Source organism: Coregonus lavaretus (assembly GCF_964263955.1).
Source record: "Coregonus lavaretus genome assembly, chromosome: 37".
NCBI classification, from domain to species: domain Eukaryota; kingdom Metazoa; phylum Chordata; class Actinopteri; order Salmoniformes; family Salmonidae; genus Coregonus; species Coregonus lavaretus.
This window is the reverse complement of record NC_140024.1, coordinates 27,082,200-27,103,189: the sequence shown is the minus strand read 5'-3', so window position 1 is coordinate 27,103,189 and position 20,990 is coordinate 27,082,200. Positions and strand designations below refer to the sequence as shown.

General features: G+C 42.1%; 2 protein-coding genes across 3 annotated transcripts in view; one reads left to right on the top strand and one right to left on the bottom strand.

Annotated features, from left to right (window-relative positions):
• Nucleotides 1-62: 62 nt before the first annotated feature.
• On the bottom strand, nt 63-10,568 carry LOC311111302 (transmembrane 6 superfamily member 1-like). The gene is made up of 10 exons (XM_084154022.1): nt 10,459-10,568; nt 10,124-10,227; nt 8,744-8,845; nt 8,390-8,489; nt 6,876-6,958; nt 5,019-5,137; nt 4,339-4,443; nt 3,876-3,968; nt 2,817-2,936; nt 63-998 (listed from the first exon to the last, which is right to left on the bottom strand). Exons 1-10 carry the CDS (start codon nt 10,548-10,550, stop codon nt 804-806), a joined length of 1,113 nt encoding a protein of 370 aa, XP_084010148.1. The 5' UTR covers nt 10,551-10,568; the 3' UTR covers nt 63-803.
• A 4,335-nt stretch (nt 10,569-14,903) lies between these two features.
• Nucleotides 14,904-20,990, top strand: part of LOC311111750 (BTB/POZ domain-containing protein 1-like) — an 8,016-nt gene continuing 1,929 nt past the window's right edge. Inside the window, exons 1-7 of one of the 2 annotated variants that reach the window (XM_084154565.1) lie at nt 14,904-16,103; nt 16,510-16,666; nt 17,377-17,482; nt 17,963-18,160; nt 18,931-19,123; nt 19,956-20,043; nt 20,444-20,590. In XM_084154565.1, coding sequence (XP_084010691.1) covers nt 15,685-16,103; nt 16,510-16,666; nt 17,377-17,482; nt 17,963-18,160; nt 18,931-19,123; nt 19,956-20,043; nt 20,444-20,590 — 1,308 coding nt within the window. In that variant the 5' untranslated portion in view covers nt 14,904-15,684. The remainder of the gene's footprint in view (nt 16,104-16,509; nt 16,667-17,376; nt 17,483-17,962; nt 18,161-18,930; nt 19,124-19,955; nt 20,044-20,443; nt 20,591-20,990) is intronic. The other variant, XM_084154566.1, reaches the window with a different exon arrangement.

The window sequence follows — 20,990 nt, the reverse complement described above, 5'->3', positions numbered from 1 at the left end:
AGACATCTCACACGCAAGGGCACCAAAAGAGCTAGAAAACACAAATCAGATTTTACAAATCAAGATTTCTTTCAGGTTTTTAACAATTGAAAAAATTGATTGTACACAAATATTGCATCACAAAACTAGTACTTACATTATCTTTCTAAACACCTTTAAACATCACACAATCTATGTTGATTCACCATATAGCATTTTATGACACCAAACCTCTTGTCTTATTTCAACGTAAACGTTGTAGTGCTTGACAGAACCAGAGAATACAATAAGTAATTTAGCTGAAAACACACATTTAGAACAGGGCTGTATTCATAAAATGTCCCAGACTAGGAGTGCTGCAGATCTAGGATCAGGTCCCCCCTGTCCGTATATTGTTATTCATTGCAATCTAAAAGGCTAAACTGATCCTAAATCAGCACTCCTACTCTGATGTGACGTCAGTCCCATAAAGACTAGTCACTGACAAACAGAAATGAAGAGTAAAGGTATCAAGTTTTCTTTCTATGTAAAGGAATGTTGTACCACTGGGCAGGAGATGCTTGGATGCTGTTTTTAAGTCTCATTGCTGTTGTGTTGCGGCCAGTAGAGTACAGCAGTGAGACTACAGTAGAGTACAATAGAGAGTACAGTAGTGAGTATTGAATGGACTACACTTGGAGTTGGCCAGTGCAGAACATGAAACAGTGGCCACCAGGTTATGCTAGGCAGAGAGATACTTTTGGACTGGTTTCTGTGTAGTCAGGGCCTGAGTCCGCCAGCCAGTCAGCCAGCCAGCCAGACAGATAGCCAGTCAGCCAGCTCCTTCAGTCAGTCTTCTTGTCATTGGGTTGGTCTCTGAGGAAGAAGGCAGGGCTGGTGACACAGCGGTAGCAGAGGGCTTGAGGTACGATGGCATACAGGGCGTTGACTAATAGGAAGACAATCTGGCTGTCAGCTGGTACTCTGTAGGAGAACGGCGTCCGCGTGTGGAAAGATGCACCGATGTGGGAGAACTGGGCCTGAGGAGGAGGAGAGAAGACAGAGAGAGTATAAGAACAATAAGTGGAGGAGAAAGAATGGGGGAGATAAGGGGAGAAGAAAGAGGGAGAAGATGAGGAGGAGAAAGAATGGGGGAGATAAGGGGAGAAGATGAGGAGGAGAAAGAATGAAAAAAAATGAAGGATGTGTTTTGACAATCTCAACATGACAGATGGACGATACACTAGAATAGCTGTATTTCTTGGTACGCATCTTCTATATACTGTACAAGCATACCATACATCTGCTATGAACCCTGTACCATAGCATAGACCTACACTCTCCTGAGCTGTTTACTATCAGATTCTGTCACCATCATGAGTGGAATATCTCTCCACTATCAATCTCTGTACCGGGCCTATTTCCCTGTAGCCTACTCCTGTCATTCCTAGCATGGAGTGGCATTGAAACGAGACGTATGAGTCTGTCTGTCTGTCTGCTTGTCTGTGTCTGTCTGCCTGCCTGTTTGCCTGTCAGCCTCTTGTCTGTCTGTCTGCCTGTCTGTACACTCTCTACCTCTATATTTAGCCTGGCTAGGCAGCTGGCTTGTATACAATACCAATGTGCCTGCTGTGTCTAAAGATGGCCCCGGCTTTTGTCTCTCTTGGGACTGACAACACAGGGCAGCCTACTGGCTTCACAACAAAGCAATGGCAGCCGCTCACTGTTTTGTTTGCTTCTTCCAACCACACACGTGATCTGTAAATAAGCTTTTAGTGGTACACATACATACATTTTGACCGATCAATCAACCAAAATGTATTGTACCCAAAGGGAAATAGGTCTGCAAGCAAGGTAAACCCACCTGAAAAAGAACGTGTCAGTCCAACGTCTATCTGTATGTCACTAAAAACTGATTCAACTCATCAAGACCTGGTGTGATGATTTGTTGATCAGTTGAATCAGGTGTGTTGTTTAGGACAAGGCTGGAACAAAAGCATGCATACTGTGGGTCAGTTGCTTTAGCAAATATCACCGGTCCTTAAAGATGCATCAAAATACTGGCCATATACAGAGCGCTCCCTGAGCCCTTGTTAGAGAGAGTACCTTAGAAACCCAGGTATATATAGCACTAATCAGACTCTGTGTGTGTGTGTGTGTGTGTGTGTGTGTGTGTGTGTGTGTGTGTGTGTGTCTGTGTGTGTGTGTCTGTGTGTGTCTGTGTGTGTCTGTGTGTGTCTGTGCGTGTGTGCACACACTGGCCTTTGCAGTACTACAGCTTGTCCACAGGAATTCAGATGACTTAACCATGTGCAGAGCCACAGTCATTCACAGGCTTTATCTAGGACCACACTGGTATTTGTATAGGTGAAGTTTCCCCTAGGTATAGATCTAGGATCTGCTCCCCCAACCCTAACCTTGACCTATAGTGGGGAAAATGCACAACTGACCCAAGATCAGCATGTAGGATGGGACATTTCACCCTACTTATTTTTATTGCACACAGCGGGCAATTGTCACTGCTTTCTGTGCCAGAGAGAGAGAAACACTCATGCTCTGGCTATTGGCTAATATTCAATAGCTGCAATAGTTACCATAGGACATGGGTTCAAATAGTATTTGTATCACCCGTAAAACTTAAACTGAGCTTCATTGAGCTTCCCTGACAATGAAACCAATGCCATAGTCCCAAAAGTGCAAATCCCACCCATCTAGCACTCCAAGCAGGCTCAATCAAACTCTGAAAGCAATTTTAAAATAAAACAAATACTGTTTTAACCCAGGTCTACTTCCCCACCATAGAACTAGAATAAAAATAGTAATTTAATTCCAGTTATATTTCTATGCTCCCCACTCACCTGTGCTATTGCCCCAGAGTGGACCAGAGTGAGGTCAGGCATCCACTCACACCCAGGCACGAGCAGCCCGTAGAGAGCGATGATGTAGTACGGACCGGAGTAAAGCATGTTCACTATCATCTAGGACACAGCAGAGACATAGTAGGTTGCTTTTACACATGCAGCACAATTCTGATCTGTTTTCCACTAATTGGTCTTTTTTTCTCCCCAATTTCGTGGTATCCAATTGGTAGTTACAGTCTTGTCCCATCGCTGCAACTCCCGTACGGACACGGGAGAGGTGAAGGTCGAGAGACGTGCGTCCTCCGAAACACAACCCAACCGAGCCGCACTGCTTCTTGACACAGTGCCTGCTTAACCCGGAAGCCAGCCGCACCAATGTGTCGGACGAAACACTGTACTCCTGGCGACCGAGTCAGCGTGCACTGCGCTCGGCCCGCCACAGGAGTCGCTAGTGCGCGATGGGACAAGAACATCCCTGCCGGCCAAACCCTCACTTACCCTGGATGACGCTGTTGATCCACCCACTGATGTTACACCCATTGCTATTGATCCACCCACTAACATTACACCCATCGCTGTTGATCCACCCACTTATTTTGCAACGCCCACTTTCAGACACACACGTATTTAGTTACCCATACTTGTAATTAGTTGGATACTCTTAAAGGGATGGTTCATCCCTAAACCCTCAAACCTGTTGAGACATTTCCATTCCCTATTACTAAGTGATCTAAAGTCAAGCTGTCTATATTCTATGTGCTAGTCTATCTGCTGTTTAGAGAAATCAGCAGGCCTCGATCCCATATGAATGTAAAGGTTGGCACCGTCTCATCAGATCTAACGATAAGACGGTGCCACTCTTTTCCATTCATTTAGGATTAAGACCTAGGGTGACATTTTCCTCTTGCTAAGACACCTGTGCTGTGAGCTAACGCACCATAAGTGAAATTAAATTGTAACTTTTCTTTAACAATTTCCGTGAGGAAGAACTTAAGTTTAACAAGACATTTAGTATTAAACAGCGGGCCACACGCACCACACACAATGCAATCTTACCTGTATTTTAGGATAAGATGAGGGGTCCTTTAGGTAAGGCTCATATTGCTGGGTGTACTCCTGACACCACTCTGTCGGGCAGTCCAGGGCCACCTAGGACACACTGTTCAATTAGTTTTACATCAGGCCCAGTTATAAACAGCTAAATGGGCCTCACACCTTTCTTCAGCAATGAGTATAACTATAATGATGAGGTCCTTTTGTAACAGAAGCTTTTATTCAGCTCAGAGTGACATATTCAGTATTAGGTGGCCCTGGTGTGTTGACATTGGTGTTGCCAGCACCATGCTCTAACATTTTCATCCATCATCCTTCTCAGATTCTTTTTACCTTTATTTAACCAGGGAAAGACCCTTGAGGTTGGAAACCTCTTTTGCGAGGGGGACCTGGCAGTAACACTGTAACCCATAGATCCATTAGAAGTACAACTGGCTGGTATCTGTAGTTTGGCAACGGTTCTTACCAGGCCTCTGAAGACACAGAAAAATGTAGCGGGGACAAGGTAGATGACAAACAGAAAGTCTAGGGGCCTCTCTACCAGCGTAGTCCTCTGGGCCTCATGGATACTCTGACAGACAAAAAACAAACAAAACAACACTAACAACATCAGCGATGTCTCTCTGTTTTAATGGATAGTGATATTGCTCAAGTCAAGATTTGTCGCTCGATGTATGCACACCAAAAAAGCTTTGCAGGATTGAGTGAACAAAATAAAATAAAAAATTGCTTCAGATTGAAATGCTTCAGATTGACATGAAAACATTTTGTCATAAAATGCTTGGCCTCTGCAAGAGGAGCCAATTCCCATTGAATTGTCTAATAATATCTGGGAACATCTATTTTTACTGTGGCATCTTTAACCAAAATCCCCAGTGGTCAATCATGGTGGATGTATCATTGCTCAAACAAGTAGGCCTTTTACTGATAAATGGAGAGTGACTATGTAACACATGTTGCTCTGGGTTATGGCATGTTGACCCTTGACCCCTGACCCCTGAGTAAATTGGCCTTTCACCATTGGCGGAGCCTGACAATAACTATGTCACTTACTGCATTGCATTACAGCATCCGGTTACAATGCAATACAGTTGCCTTGGGTTAGGCTACTGTATGACCTTTGACCCTGAAGGATTGGGCTCTTACCATTGGCCGAGCCTGTCTGGTGGAGGACTGGCTGAAGACGCGGAAGCAGGCCCACACCGACACCACGACGTAGAGCATGTGGATCAGGAACAGGGGGCTCAGCTGGGTACCATACTTCCCTGGTGGAGAGAGATCAAAAAGTATGTGTGAAAATGTAATGTTCCTCTCTGAGGACAGACAATACATGTTCTGTCTGTCTTTCTGTCCGTCTGTCCAGCCGTAAATCTCACTAGAACCGTGCTGAGACTGATTTGTATTGTGTTCAGGGATAGAGCATACAGTGAGGGAAAAAAGTATTTGATCCCCTGCTGATTTTGTACGTTTGCCCACTGACAAAGAAATGATCAGTCTATAATTTTAATGGTAGGTTTATTTGAACAGTGAGAGACAGAATAACAACAACAAAATCCAGAAAAACGCATGTCAAAAATGTTATAAATTGATTTGCATTTTAATGAGGGAAATAAGTATTTGACCCCCTCTCAATCAGAAAGATTTCTGGCTCCCAGGTGTCTTTTATCCAGGTAACGAGCTGAGATTAGGAACACACTCTTAAAGGGAGTGCTTCTAATCTCAGCTTGTTACCTGTATAAAAGACACCTGGGAGCCAGCAATCAATCAATCAGATTCCAAACTCTCCACCATGGCCAAGACCAAAGAGCTCTCCAAGGATGACAGGGACAAGATTGTAGACCTACACAAGGCTGGAATGGGCTACAAGACCATCGCCAAGCAGCTGGTGAGTGGCGCAGTGGTCTAAGGCACTGCATTGCAGTGCTAACTGTGCCACTAGAGATCCTGGTTCGAATCCAGGCTCTGTCGCAGCCGGCCGCGACCGGGAGACTCATGGGCGGCGCACAATTGCTAACACACTACGCCGTCAAGGACTGAAATCCTGCAGCACCCGCAAGGTCCCCCTGCTCAAGAAAGCACATATACAGGGCCGTCTGAAGTTTGCCATGAACATCTGAATGATTCAGAGGAGAACTGGGTGAAAGTGTTGTGGTCAGATGAGACCAAAATGGAGCTCTTTCGCATCAACTCAACTCGCCGTGTTTGGAGGAGGAGGAACGCTGCCTATGACCCCAAGAACACCATCCCCACCGTCAAACATGGAGGTGGAAACATTATGCTTTGGGGGTGTTTTTCTGCTAAGGGGACAGGACAACTTCACCGCATCAAAGGGACGATGGACGGGGCCATGTACCGTCAAATCTTGGGTGAGAACCTCCTTCCCTCAGCCAGGGCATTGAAAATGGGTCGTGGATGGGTATTCCAGCATGACAATGACCCAAAACACACGGCCAAGGCAACAAAGGAGTGGCTCAAGAAGAAGCACATTAAGGTCCTGGAGTGGCCTAGCCAATCTCCAGACCTTAATCCCATAGAACATCTGTGGAGGAAAGCTGAAGGTTCGAGTTGCCAAACGTCAGGCTCGAAACCTTAATGACTTGGAGAAGATCTGCAAAGAGGAGTGGGACAAAATCCCTCCTGAGATGTGTGCAAACCTGGTAGCCAACTACAAGAAACGTCTGACCACTGTGATTGCCAAAAAGGGTTTTGCCACCAAGTACTAAGTCATGTTTTCCAGAGGGGTCAAATACGTATTTCCCTCATTAAAATGCAAATCAATTTATAACATTTTTGACATGCGTTTTTCTGGATTTTCTTGTTGTTATTCTGTCTCTCACTGTTCAAATAAACCTACCATTAAAATTATAGACTGATCATGTCTTTGTCAGTGGGCAAACGTACAAAATCAGCAGGGGATCAAATACTTTTTTCCCTCACTGTATCAGCCATGCATGTTCAATAAAGTAATGGTCTAATTTTATCCATTAGTTTGAGTGTACCCACCCACAACATTCCCAGGAATGTAGACAATGATGCGCATGAGAATGGACCCCACCCAGTACAGGCCGATGGCTCTGTAGCTCGCCCTGCAAAGACAGGCAACACACACATCACAACACACACAACACGCACGTCACACAACACACACATCACACAACACACAACACATACATCACACATCGTAACTGTTGCTCCTTGTTGTAGCCCATAACTAAGACCTCTATGGGCTCTGGTCAAAATTAGTGCACTACAGTATATAACTTTCTCACTCATCATTATTCACCATTCACTCAGGATGATCCATAATCAGGGTAGCATCCACATTAATGTAGAAACATATTATATTCTTATTTACAATAAAAGTGACTCCAAAATGACACAATACATTATTTACCATTAATTTCTATTGGGCACAAAATAATCTGAAACACAACCAAAACAAACAGCAAATGCATCCAACAAATTTGTAAAGTCACAAGCTTGATGTAATCATTGCATGCTATGAATATAATAATAATAATAATAATAATAATATGCCATTTAGCAGACGCTTTTATCCAAAGCGACTTACAGTCATGCGTGCATACATTTTTGTGTATGGGTGGTCCCAGGGATCGAACCCACTACCTTGGCGTTACAAGCGCAATATGGGACCAAATAAGTGAATTTGTCCCAATACTTTTGGTCCCCTAAAATCGGTGGACTATGTACAAAAGGTACTGTAATTTCTAAACAGTTCACCCGATATGGATGAAAATACCCTCAAATTAAAGCTGGCAGTCTGCACTTTAACCTCATAGTCTTGTATCATTTCAAATCCAAATTGCTGGAGTACAGAGCCAAAACAACAACAAATGAGTCACTGTTCCAATACTTTTGGAGCTCACTGTATATAAATAATACGGCACTCCAAGTCATCATGTCTGATACTGACAGGAGTCATGTCTGTTAATGTGTGAGCATGAGCTAAAGGCTGAGACACCCTCATAATAAGGAGTTATTAAGGAGCTATTACCCCCAGTTCAGTACAGTTGAGTGGTATTTGCTATCAATGTAAATGTATGATTGTTTCAGCTTCCTTACCTTTAAAGTTTTTTTATAAACTGGGTGTTCGAGCCTTGAATGCTGATTGGCTAACAGCTGTGGTATATCAGACTGTATACCACGGGTATGACACACATTTATTTTTACTGCTCTAATTACGTTGAAAACCAGTTTATAATAGCAATAAGGCACCTCGGGGGTTTGTGGTATATGGCAAATATACCACGGCTAAGGGCTGTAACCAGGTACTCCGCGTTGCATCGTCCCTAAGAACAGCTGTTAGCCGTGGTATATTGGCCATATACCACACACCCTCAGGCTTAAATAGACTCCATTAAACTTACTTATATAGTCTTAACAGATTCCATTGAACTTACTTATACGGTCTTAACAGACTCACTTAAATGTTATTTTTCTAAACCTCTTTGGATGTGTCTCCTAAAACGGCTATAAAGTCAATGTAAAGCACATACCCCCAGGTTATAGCTGCAACCATGAGCAGGTACATGAGATAGTGGACACATCCATCCCAATAGGAGATCATGTGTCCATGGGCCGTGTTAATGTAGGGGTCTGCCTGTAATGAACATTATAAAGATATATTATTACAACACTGTTAAAGTCCGTTTTCATTGGGTTCTTCATTGCATGGGTCAGTTTTCAGTTTTCAGTTTTCAATTATGTATTCAATGGCACGGACTGTAGGCAGTGTGTGTGTGTGCATGCGTCCGTGTGTGTGTCCATCCGTGTGTGTGTGTCCATGCGTGCGTCCGTTCGTCCATGTGGGTCCTTCCGTCGGTCCGTGTGTGTGCCGTAGGGATGTTTACTTGCATTTTTTAGATAGAAGGTGATGAAACCATCGATGATACTGTCCTGCTCCAGACCAATGATCAGGTTTACCACACTCAGGAACGCATACACTGCAAACACTGGCAGAACAAGAGAACACTGAATAATACATTTCCATTTTACTTTTACTTATTTTAGTTATTCTAGTCATTTAGCAGACACTCTTACAATCAGTTCCTTCAATTAACAACCACATAACGAAATCATAGCAAGTAAAACCAAATAGAAAAGACAAGTCCAATGGCGAAGGTAGAGCCCAGTGTGGCTCAGTTGGTAGAGCATAGCGCTTGCAACGCCAGGTCCAGGATCCTGGGGGTTTTCGATGCCGGCTGGGGTCACACATATGAAAATGTATGCACACACTACTGTAAGTCGCTTTGGATATATATGGATAAATATAGTTCTGTATATATACACTACCGTTCAAAAGTTTGGGGTCACTTAGAAATGTCCTTGTTTTCTAAATAAAAGCAACTTTTTTGTCCATTAAAATAACATCAAATTGATCAGAAATACAGTGTAGACATTGTTAATGTTGTAAATGGCTATTGTAGCTGGAAACAGTTGATTTTTTTATGGAATATCTACATAGGCGTACAGAGGCCCATTATCAGCAACCATCAGTCCTGGGTTCCAATGGCACGTTGTGTTTGCTAATCCAAGTTTATCATTTTAAAAGGCTTATCGATCATTAGAAAACCCTTTTGCAATTATGTTAGCACAGTTCAAAACTGTTGTGCTGATTAAAGAAGCGATAAAACTGGCCTTCTTGAGACTAGTTGAGTATCTGGAGCATCAGCAATTGTGGGTTCGATTACATGCTCAAAATTGCCAGAAACAAATTACTTTCTTCTGAAACTCATCAGTCTATTCTTGTTCTGAGAAATGAAGGCTATTCCATGCGAGAAATTGCCAAGAAACTGAAGATCTCGTACAACGCTGTGTACTACTCCCTTCACAGAACAGCGCAAACTGGCTCTAACCAGAATAGAAAGAGGTGTGGGAGGCCGCAGTGCACAACTGAGCAAGAGGACAAATACATTAGAGTGTCTAGTTTGAGAAACAGGCGCCTCACAGGTCCTCAACTGGCAGCTTCATTAAATAGTACCCGCAAAACACCAGTCTCAACGTCAACAGTGAAGAGGCGACTCCGGGATGCTGACCTTCTAGGCAGAGTTGCAAAGAAAAAGCCATATCTCAGACTGCCCATCTTAATCTTTTCTTTTTATTGGCCAGTCTGAGATATGGATTTTTCTTTGCAACTCTGCCTAGAAGGTCAGCATCCCGGAGTCGCCTCTTCACTGTTGAAGTTGAGACTGGTGTTTTGCGGGTACTAGGAAAACAGTGTAAACTCTTACCATAGAATAGAGGGTCTTTGGGTGCCCCCTTCTTGAATAAAAATAGTGCAGATATAGCCAAGATAAGAACAGTTGTAGATCCAGCGAAAAAGATTGTCTCAATGCTAGAAATAAAAAATCCTCAATTAATTAGGCCTAAACAGAAATAACCTACGCAGAATACAATCAACTAGGATACATATGACTAATGCCTTTAAACTAGATTGCATTCAAGACTGCATACAAAACTACTAGGCTATAGCATCATCCACTATCAAGCATTATAAGGTTTATTAACGGCTACAATTAAACACAAAACACATGAAAACAATATTATCTACAATATCCATACTCACCAGTTAGTGTAGATCAGAGAGTTGAAGAAAATTGAAATGGGTATTGATGTCAAGGACAAGATAAAAACTCCTGTCCCAGCAGACGCGTTCATTGCTCTATTTACACTGTCGACGCGCATAAATCATTAATAGTTTCTGAAAATAAAACACAACATTATATCTGTTAAAAATATTCGAACATGTTGCTCCACTCAGACCGTGTGATATAGTAAAATGTTCAGAGAACTAGGAAAACAAGGTGAAGTCTTCGCGTTCAGATAAGCTGTCTTCTTGCGCGCATGCTGCATGCAGTGTACTACTTTTCTGCCAGCATTCTGGGCACATCTCAATCGTCTTCATCCTCGCCATCCCCTGTATTTGAACTGATCTGTAAAGGCAGGATAGATGAAATTGACAATGCAGAAGTCGGGTAACCTAGGCTTAGGCTATCTGCTTTTACCTGTCCAAGTGTCACAGGTCAGTGTGGATGAAGGGAAGGAAGCAACGAGAGGAAGCGACTGTACAGCATTGAGATATATCCCCTTTCCTATGGCGCTAAGGTTATGGCTGTCTATTCTGACTGATGTCGTCGACGCGTGGTACCACAAGTGGAGTTCACATCCCTGAACATGACACGCGATTAAACAGGGTTTTAAACAGGATCGAGGTCCTTGCTATTAACATCATAGCACAAAAATAGGAAAGACAATACTTGGCGTATTTAATCACCCTATTAATATGTAGGCCCCTTTTTTAAGAACTGTGAATTAACTAAGTAGTAGACTATAGCCTATGACTGATTGGAACATCTGCAAAGATCAGTGGTTCCCAACAAGGGGTACTAGGACCCCTAGGGGGTACTTAGTCTATCCACAGGGTGTACATGAGAATACTCATGGACCATAGATCTACTGCTAAAATGCACATGAGGGGGTACTTCAGGGGTACTCCTGGCAGAGCAACATTATGTTGGTGGTACAGTAACCGAAAAAGATTGGGAACCACTGAGCAAAGTGATGATGAACGATATGACCATCTTGAATTTAGGCTATTTAAATGTCATAGGCCTACTCTATGTAGTACAATATACATCCACCAGACAACATATTAGTAGTCTGCGCTCCAGCAGGTATATCTCACTGGTCATCCCCAAAGCCAACACCTCCTTTGGCCGCCATTCCTTCCAGTTCTCTGCTGCCAATGACTGGAACGAACTGCAAAAATCTCTGAAGCTGGAGAATCTTATGTCCCTCACTAACTTTAAGCATCAGTTGTCAGAGCACCTTACTGATCACTGCACCTGTACACAGCCCATCTGAAATTAGCCCACCCAACTACCTCATCCCCATATTGTTATTTATTTTGCTCATTTGCACCCCAGTATCTCTATTTGCACATCATCTCTTGCACATCTATCATTCCAGTGTTAATACTAATTATAACTATTTTGCACTATGGCCTATTTATTGCCTTACCTCCATAACTTGCTACATTTGCACACACTGTATATATATTTTCTGTTGTATTTTTGACTTTATGTTTTGTTTTACCCCATATATAACTCTGTGTTGTTGTTTTTATCGCACTGCTTTGCTTTATCTTGGCCATGTCGCAGTTGTAAATGAGAATTTGTTCTCAACTGGCTTACCTGGTTAAATAAAGGTTAAATAAAAATAAATAAATAAATATTTCCATGGCCTACAATTATTAATTTTTTCAAAGACAAGCGGGACCTCAAGAGTTAACCAACTCTGCAAACGGGTTTGGTATCTCATATATTTATATTTCAACAGGGAAGTAAGGTATGTTGGAAGCTTGTGGAGCAGAGCTTTGTAAACAAGAAGGGAGTAATGAAGTGATCTACGGGATTTTAGTGAGGTCCAGCCAACCTTCTGATAAAGGATGGAGTGTTGAGTATTAAAACTGTAATAAAGCGAAGGGCGCTATGGTAAACAGCATCCAAAGGTTTAAGATTAAGAGCAGTGGCTGCAATCTGGTAAATGGTGTCACCATAGTCAAGAACTGGCAGGAAAGTTGACTGTACAATCTGCTTCCTGCTGTTCATGGAGAGGCAAAATCTATTTTTTTTAAAAAGAGCCCTACTTTAAATCTTAGCTTTTTAACTAGCTCATCAGTATGTTTTTAAACGTTAGATCTTTATCAAGCCAAAGCCCAGATATTAATAGACAGGAAAGGAACCTGCTCGAAAAGAGAGCCATCCAATGAGTGAATATGTAGCACATCTGAGACATTTTTCAGTGAATTAGAGAACAACGTATATTTCATTTTGCCTGCATTAAGTACAAGTTTTGAATCAACAAGGGCTTTCTGTAATGCAACTAAATCAGATTGCAGCTCTAACATAGCTTGGTCAACAGTCGGTGGAATGGCATACATAACCATATCGTCTGCATACAGATTGATATTACAGGATTTAATACATATACCAATATTATTTATATAAACAGTCAAAAGAACAGGTCCCAATACTGACCCCTGCTGTTGAAGAAACTAGACTTGACACCATCACAAAGCACACATTGTGTCCTGTCTGTCAGATCACTCTTAAACCATTTGAAAGATTTATTGTCCAGGCTATCTCAGACCGTTTTTGAATGAGTAGGGAATTCTAATAATTCTAAAAAATTAATAACGGAAAAGTGGTGCGTGCATATGTATTCACCCCCTTTGCTATGAAGCCCCTAAATAAGATCTGGTGCAACCAATTACCTTCAGATGTCACATAATTAGTTAAATAAAGTCCACCTGTGTGCAATCTAAGTGTCACATGATCTCAGTATATATACACCTGTTCTGAAAGGCCCCAGAGTCTGCAACACCACTAAGCAAGGGGCACCACCAAGCAAGCGGCACGATGAAGACCAAGGAGCTCTCCAAACAGGTCAGGGACAAAGTTGTGGAGAAGTACCGATCAAGGCAAGGAGGGCATTAGTCAGAGAGGCAACAAAGAGACCAAAGACAACCCTGAAGGAGCTGCAAAGCTCCACAGCGGAGATTGGAGTATCTGTCCATCGGACCACTTTAAGCCATACACTCCCAGAGCTGGGCTTTACGGAAGAGTGGCCAGAAAAAAAGCCATTGCTTAAAGAAAAAAATAAGCAAACATGTTTGGTATTTGCCAAAAGGCATGTGGGAGACTCCCCAAACATTTGGAAGAAGGTACTCTGGTCAGATGAGACTAAAATTGAGCTTTTTGGTCATCAAGGAGAATTAATTTGATTAATTCTCTAAACTCTAGTCTACTAATTAGTCATACATTATTAGTTTAGATGAGGGTGTGACATTTTAGTCATATCTCACTCACACATTTCTTTATCAAAGGGGAAACATTTAAATGTCTTGGAATGGCCTAGTCAAAGCCCAGACCTCAATCCAATTGAGAATCTGTGGTATGACTTAAAGATTGCTGTACACCAGCAGAACCCATCCAACTTGAAGGAGCTGGAGCAGTTTTGCCTTGAAGAATGGGCAAAAATCCCAGTGGCTAGATGTGCCAAGCTTATAGAGACATACCCCAAGAGACTTGCAGCTGTAATTGCTACAAAAGGTGGCTCTACAAAGTATTGACTTTGGGTGGGTGGGTGGGGGGGGGGGGGGGGGGGGGTTATGCACGCTCAAGTTTTCTGTTTTATTTAGTCTTATTTCTTGTTTGTTTCACACAACAAAATATTTTGCATCTTGAAAGTGGTAGGCATGTTGTGTAAATCAAATGATACAAACCCCCCAAAAATACATTTTAATTCCAGGTTGTAAGGCAACAAAATAGGAAAAATGCCAAGGGGGGTGAATACTTACTTGCAAGCCACTCCCTATTGTTATTTTATTTTACTTTAATTATGTGCTATTTTTTATTTTGTACTTATCTATTTTTTACTTAACACTTTGTTTTTTTCTTTCTTAAAAACTGCATTGTTGGTTAAGGGCTTGTAAGTAAGCATTTCACTGTAAGGTCTACACCTGTTGTATTCGGCGCATGTGGCAAATACATTTTGATTTGATTTGATTTGAAACAGCGCTATCTCCAGATCTAAAACCAGACTGGTGCATATTTAGAATAGAGTGAGATGTTAAAAAAGTTTGTAGCTGGGAGTTGGTCAGGGATTCTAGTACCATGGCTAGTCAAGATAACTTGGAGACTGGGCGGTAATTATCTAAGTCAGAAGGATCTGCCTTTATGTAGGGGGAGAACATGTGCCGCTTTCCAAATCTTAGGGATAACACCAGTAGCAATTGTCAAGTTAAAAAAGTTTTTACTGGCACTGCAGAATGCAATATAGGTCTGCTAATACAGGACTATTCAAGGCCCAGTGCACTACTTTTGTGAAAAAGTATTTTTTGTAATATTCATCTATATATATATATTTTTTAAATTATTATTATTATTATTATTATTCAGATTTTTCAGGGGAAGCTGCAGCACCCTCAGCACCCCTACCTCCGCGACTATGGACAGAGAGCTGTAATAAGAAGGGGTCAAGTGAATCAGTCCCTGTGGATTTTTTTTTACATCGATCTTTAGCAAGGCACTTAATACATCGTAGACATCAAATAGTTGAAGTAAACAAAAGTATGTGAGTCTGTTAGAGCATTATTCTCTACAATCTGTTGAGGTGACTAAAGGACTCCCTTTTTCAGAGACTATCCTTTCAAGCAGGTGGCCAGCGGAAGCCAAAACGCTTATTAAAGCACTACAATTTTACATTTAGTCTAGTATGGGACCAGAGGCTGTCAAAACCTGCTGGGACAAGGAAGGGGTGGAGCTTTGTTTCACAGATTTGACCATTTTCCAGAAGTTAGCTGGAAAGTATTAACAAAAAAAACGAGTATATAAACGATTCAAGAATGCTTGGCTTGTTGCAAAGCAGCTTTGCTCTGCGCATTCGGATTCTGTGGAAATTATTAACTGTGTGTTGTTGTGTCTAATATGCATGGTCCAGACTGATTTATGGTCCAGACAGATTTATGGTCATTCCCAAATAAAGGTATTCAGCGATGCTGCCTGCTTGACGTGACACCACAAAACAGTGCCGCCTAATGGGTTAAAAGAAAACAACAACAAAGATTCACAGGAAGAGACGTAAACCGCGGAAGTGTGCGTCATTCCTGGAAAGCAGTAACAAACGCTGGCCCATTCGTCTGTGAAAAAATCGCAATAAAACGCAAATATGTGTAATTTATATTTTCCACCATTATCAATCGTAAAAGACGATAAGGACAACGGTACAAATGGCGACTGGGGGTGGTGGCAGCGGCCCACCGTCCAATCTTGAAGGAAGAGCATCCAATTTCGCGCATTCTGGAGCGGGAAGAAATGCTGGAGCGGCCTCGAATATGCCAGTCCCCGTGGTCGCAGCACCAATCTCCCCCCCGTCGGGGGGCCTTCACCGGGAGCCTATGTACAACTGGCAGGCCACAAAGAGCTCGGTAAAAGAGCGCTTCGCGTTTCTCTTCAATAACGAACTGCTCAGCGACGTTAGGTTTATTGTCGGTAAAGGTAGACAGGCGCAGAGGATACCAGCGCATAAATTCGTCCTAGCTGCTGGTAGTGCAGTATTTGACGCAATGTTCAACGGGGGAATGGCCACCACCTCGGCCGAGATAGAGTTACCTGATGTGGAACCTGCAGCCTTCCTAGCCTTGCTAAGGTAACGTCTATTGACCGATCATGCAGTGCACTGCGATATAATATATTTATAGAGAAGTGTTGTTGTTGTTACCTAACTAGCTATATTTGTTGCTCTTATGTTATGAGTTCTGACATTGCATTTTCTGTATGTGAGTTGATGAAACTGATATAAACAAGGCTCCTGGCTGAGCTATGGCTACCGCTTCCTCATTCTAAATCTATTGTCCAGATTCCTTAACCATTTTTTACAAAACAGGCTAGTAATAAAAATACTTCACATGATAATTACCAACAGGTAAAAACATTTTTTGCTCTTCTATATGCAATGTCAAGCATTTGTTTTAGAAGACAGACATTTGGTGTTCTGGAAGCCAGTCCCTCCCACCTTCTTTGACCACTTACTTTGTGTGTGTGTGTCCCTGCAGGTTCCTGTACTCTGACGAGGTCCACATAGGACCAGAGACAGTGATGACCACTCTGTATACAGCGAAGAAATATGCCGTCCCTGCTCTGGAGACCCAGTGTGTGGAGTTCCTTACCAAACACCTCAGGGCAGACAACGCGTTCATGCTACTCACTCAGGTATATAAGACTGGTAATATAACTCCTATTGCATAAACTATTCTACATAATACTACTATTCACTCAGGAAGTATAATGATGGATAATCATAACTAGCCTAGAGGCTATGCTTCTCACTCAAAGAATATAAGATTGATGATGTAGGCTGATATCAAATAACCTAACCTGCCATATGCTTTTCACTCAGCATATAATGTAGGATACACTGGCCAGTGTAAATAAAATCCTCATGTGGGTACTAAATAATATGTGAGCTCTGCACTAAATAGAATAAACTACTGTAGTTCATCACATAGAAAGAATAGCCAGGATGGTGTCTCTGCCAATTCCTCTTGAGTAACAATTCAGAACAGGGTGTACAAAACCCCCAAAACTAAGCCATGACCGAAGATAATACACTGGCCTAGATGACTTGGGTTGTACTACAGAATAAACCAGCCTAAACACACTTCACTCTGTTCATGTCCACTGTCCTAAGTATTTTCATAGGCCAATGTGCTTCCAAAACATCAAAATAAAATATATATTCAAGAGATCTCGTTTCCTATTTTTGTCCTGTTGAGCGAGCAAGTTTGATCCTAGAATGTTGTATATCAAGTTATGCTTTTATCAAATCAATTGGACATTCCCAGGGTGCTACTTGAACAGACAACTTCCCCATGTGTCTCATGCTGATGTGTCATCTTGTACCGTGTACATTCTTTCTGCAGGCCAGACTATTCGATGAGCCTCAGCTTGCCAGCCTCTGTTTGGAAACGATAGACAAAAGCACCGGTGATGCCATAAACGCAGAAGGATTCACTGACATTGACCTAGGTATACATGAGTATGGGTTATTATTCACACAGGAACATATCCCAATGATATACAGTGGATGATTTGGGTAAACGGTGGGGGTTAGCCTTCATGCGTGCTTCTGAAGTAGTCAACTGGGTGGGACTTGCTATGAGTTAAGGAAGAAGAACAGAATTCCTTCCAGGTCATCAGGAGGGGTCAGCAAATGAATTAAACTCCTGAGCAAACATTCCATAACTGCAGGTGGTATTAGCTACATCAACAAGCGTGGCTTTATACCTGTTCAGACCTATACACACTCAGCACAGTTAATTTATGAACCGCCAATACACTCATGGTATTTGGTGTTTTATTAGGATCCCATCATAGAGGTAGTAGAAGAAATTGACTACTTGTTTCTGGGTGCATTCTGGAGACAATCAAGTTTAACCTTTGACCCTAACTCCTTCCCTTTTTGTCATACTGTGTAGACTAGGCCTAACGCTGAACCTGTGTTTTTAGATACGCTGTGTGCGGTGCTGGAGAGAGACACCCTGGGGATTCGCGAGAACCGTCTGTTTGGTGCGGTGGTGCGCTGGGCGGACGCCGAGTGTTACAGGCAACAGCTTCCCCTCACCTCTGAGAACAAACAGAAGGTTCTGGGCAAGGCCCTAACCCTCATCCGCTTCCCACTCATGACTGTGGAGGAGTTTGCCGCAGGTGGGCATCTCTCTGTCTGGGACATAAACACAGAGACAGATGCACGTAAACAGAAAGACACAAACACACACACTGTATCTACATTAGTAGTTTAAAATTTGAAATAAGTAAGGACTCTGCTTTGTCAGATTTCACATAGCCTACATGTTATTACTTTTTAATATGAGTAAGCACTGCTTTTCATCAAGCTCATTCTTGTAGAATGTAAATACTTAAAAATACTTGTAACCTAGAATTCCTATAGAACATAGAACGGTGTATAATCATTTTATAAATGTGTTGTGTGTTTCTGCTGTCCAAAGAATCCAGCCCTAGAAAGCAGTTTGATATTCATTATTGTGCAACAGGGCCTGCCCAGTCTGAAACCAGTTTGATATTCATTCTTGTGCAACAGGGCCTGCCCAGTCTGAAACCAGTTTGATATTTTTTCTTGTGCAACAGGGCCTGCCCAGTCTGAAACCAGTTTGATATTCATTCTTGTGCAACAGGGCCTGCCCAGTCTGAAACCAGTTTGATATTTTTTCTTGTGCAACAGGGCCTGCCCAGTCTGAAACCAGTTTGATATTCATTCTTGTGCAACAGGGCCTGCCCAGTCTGAAACCAGTTTGATATTTTTTCTTGTGCAACAGGGCCTGCCCAGTCTGAAACCAGTTTGATATGTTTTCTTGTGCAACAGGGCCTGCCCAGTCTGAAACCAGTTTGATATGTTTTCTTGTGCAACAGGGCCTGCCCAGTCTGAAACCAGTTTGATATGTTTTCTTGTGCAACAGGGCCTGCCCAGTCTGGAATATTGTTGGATCGGGAGGTGGTAAATCTGTTTTTACACTTTACAGTAAACCCCAAGCCGCGGGTAGACTACATTGACAGGCCCCGCTGCTGCCTCCGCGGAAAGGAGGGCAGCGTTAGTAGGTTCCAGCAGGTTGAAAGTCGCTGGGGATACAGTGGCACCAGTGACAGGATCAGGTGAGACGGTGTACTTGCTTCTCTAAACTGTGACAATGTCCTACTGGCCCCACAAACTATATAATTAGAATGACTAAAAGCCCTTGCACAGAAATGTTTTTTATTTTCTCATCTGGAAAAGTTAGCATGCAAAAAACCTGCCTCTTATTTTTTACGTGCAAATTATTCAGATGGAAAAACCGGACTTGGTATGAAAAGATAAACTAATTCTATGCTACAAACCAACACAGATGATGGTGTGTCAAAAGCAGCTGCAGTACAACTCTGGTTTATCATTTAATAACATATAAGCCTTTTTCTACAGACCTCGGTGTAGAGGAACACTTATGAGCGGCAGGTGGCCTAGTGGTTAGTGTTGGGCCAGTAATGGAAAGGTTGCTGATTCAAAACCCAGAGCCGACAAGGCTCTGTCGATGTGCCCTTGAGGAAAGCACTTAACCTTAATTGCTCCTGTAAGTCGCTCTGTAGAAGAGCGTATGCTAAATGACAATTAATGTAAAAAAATTAATAATAATTAATGAGTTCAACATATTTGAGGAGGGGGTTTGCTTCTGGCAGAGCCATAAAAAAACTGCTGCCTCACTGTTTTACAGTGGTGGAACATTTGAATGCAAATCAACACCCCCAAAAAGTTTTGAGATGGTTGTTATTCTATTGCAAGGTATGCTGTTAAAGGAGTCAACCAATTGAATTTGAGTGATGGTCTTTCTCCAGCCTCATACCTCTTCACCACACCCCCATTGGTGGAGACTCTATTGCATGTGTTTTAATAAAGGCAGTGTTAGTTCGTTTGAGGTTTCTAAAATTATCTTGTCATTTCCATCTCCTGCAGATTTAATGTAAATAGAAGAATATCAGTAGTGGGGTTTGGACTGTATGGGTCGATCCACGGACCTACGGACTATCAGGTTAATATACAGGTACGCATTTAATAAGGATGTGGTAATGAATGATGTTATATCTCCTGTGCTATCAGCCTGGTAGCCAGATGAAATGTGTCCTGTTAGTGCTTCAGCCTCACAACAACTTCTCCAATGTTCCTTACTGCGTATGAAGCACTAAGAGATCTGGTTACCAGGGTCGCCTTGAGTAGGGCACATAGTAACAAAATGTTTTGCAATGAAAAACCAAAAACCTGGGTTATTGGACAAGTTCAGGTAGTACCTTTCCGTTTCAAAACGTTTTTTACCCGGTTTGAACACGATCCAGGTCATTATAGTGAATTTGTTCAGAAAACCTTTAAAAAATAATCGATATATATATATTTTTAAGCTATAGTGCAAACAGTAATTGACTAATTGTTTCTGTCGTTTTCTGCAGATTATTGAGAGTGACAAAAGCCTAACACTAGCAACAAACGACACAGGCTTTAGCTGTGACGGAACAGCCAACACATTCAGAGTCATGTTCAAGGAGCCTGTGGAGATTTTACCCAACGTTAGCTACACCGCTTGTGCAACCTTAAAGGTACGCTCACCCCACAACGACAGAAGCTGTGATACTGAGTACTCAAATGCATGTTTACAAACAAATAGGTTATTGTGTTTTCTTTTTATGAATTTGAACTTTGCCTCTGCTGCTAACAGCAGCATGTTTATTATAGACATTGAATCAAATGTTGTTATTGCAAACTAGTTTTGGTTGGTATTCTACTAGATTATAAACCCTGTGTGACCACAGTTGAGAATTTGTAATGAACATTTAATTGTCATCTCATCTTAAAGGGATTGTTCACACAAAACAAAACTATAAACACATATTCCACTGTTAATACAATCCCCAAAATCTTTGTCAAGCTTTCAAGGTGTAGCACTTTCAGTACAGAGCAAAAGCGGTGAGTTTCTCCATCATAACAATCCACGTGCCT

Bases quoted from the DNA above. Each gene is read 5' to 3' on its own strand.
- LOC311111302 (XM_084154022.1), bottom strand. From the start codon at position 10,550: ATGAACGCGTCTGCTGGGACAGGAGTTTTTATCTTGTCCTTGACATCA. The intron at 8,846-10,123 runs GTAAGAGTTTAC...TTGTTCTGCCAG, and splicing joins CAAAGACCCTCTATTCTATG to TGTTTGCAGTGTATGCGTTC. The intron at 999-2,816 runs GTGAGTGGGGAG...CCTCCTCCTCAG, and splicing joins ACTCTGGGGCAATAGCACAG to GCCCAGTTCTCCCACATCGG.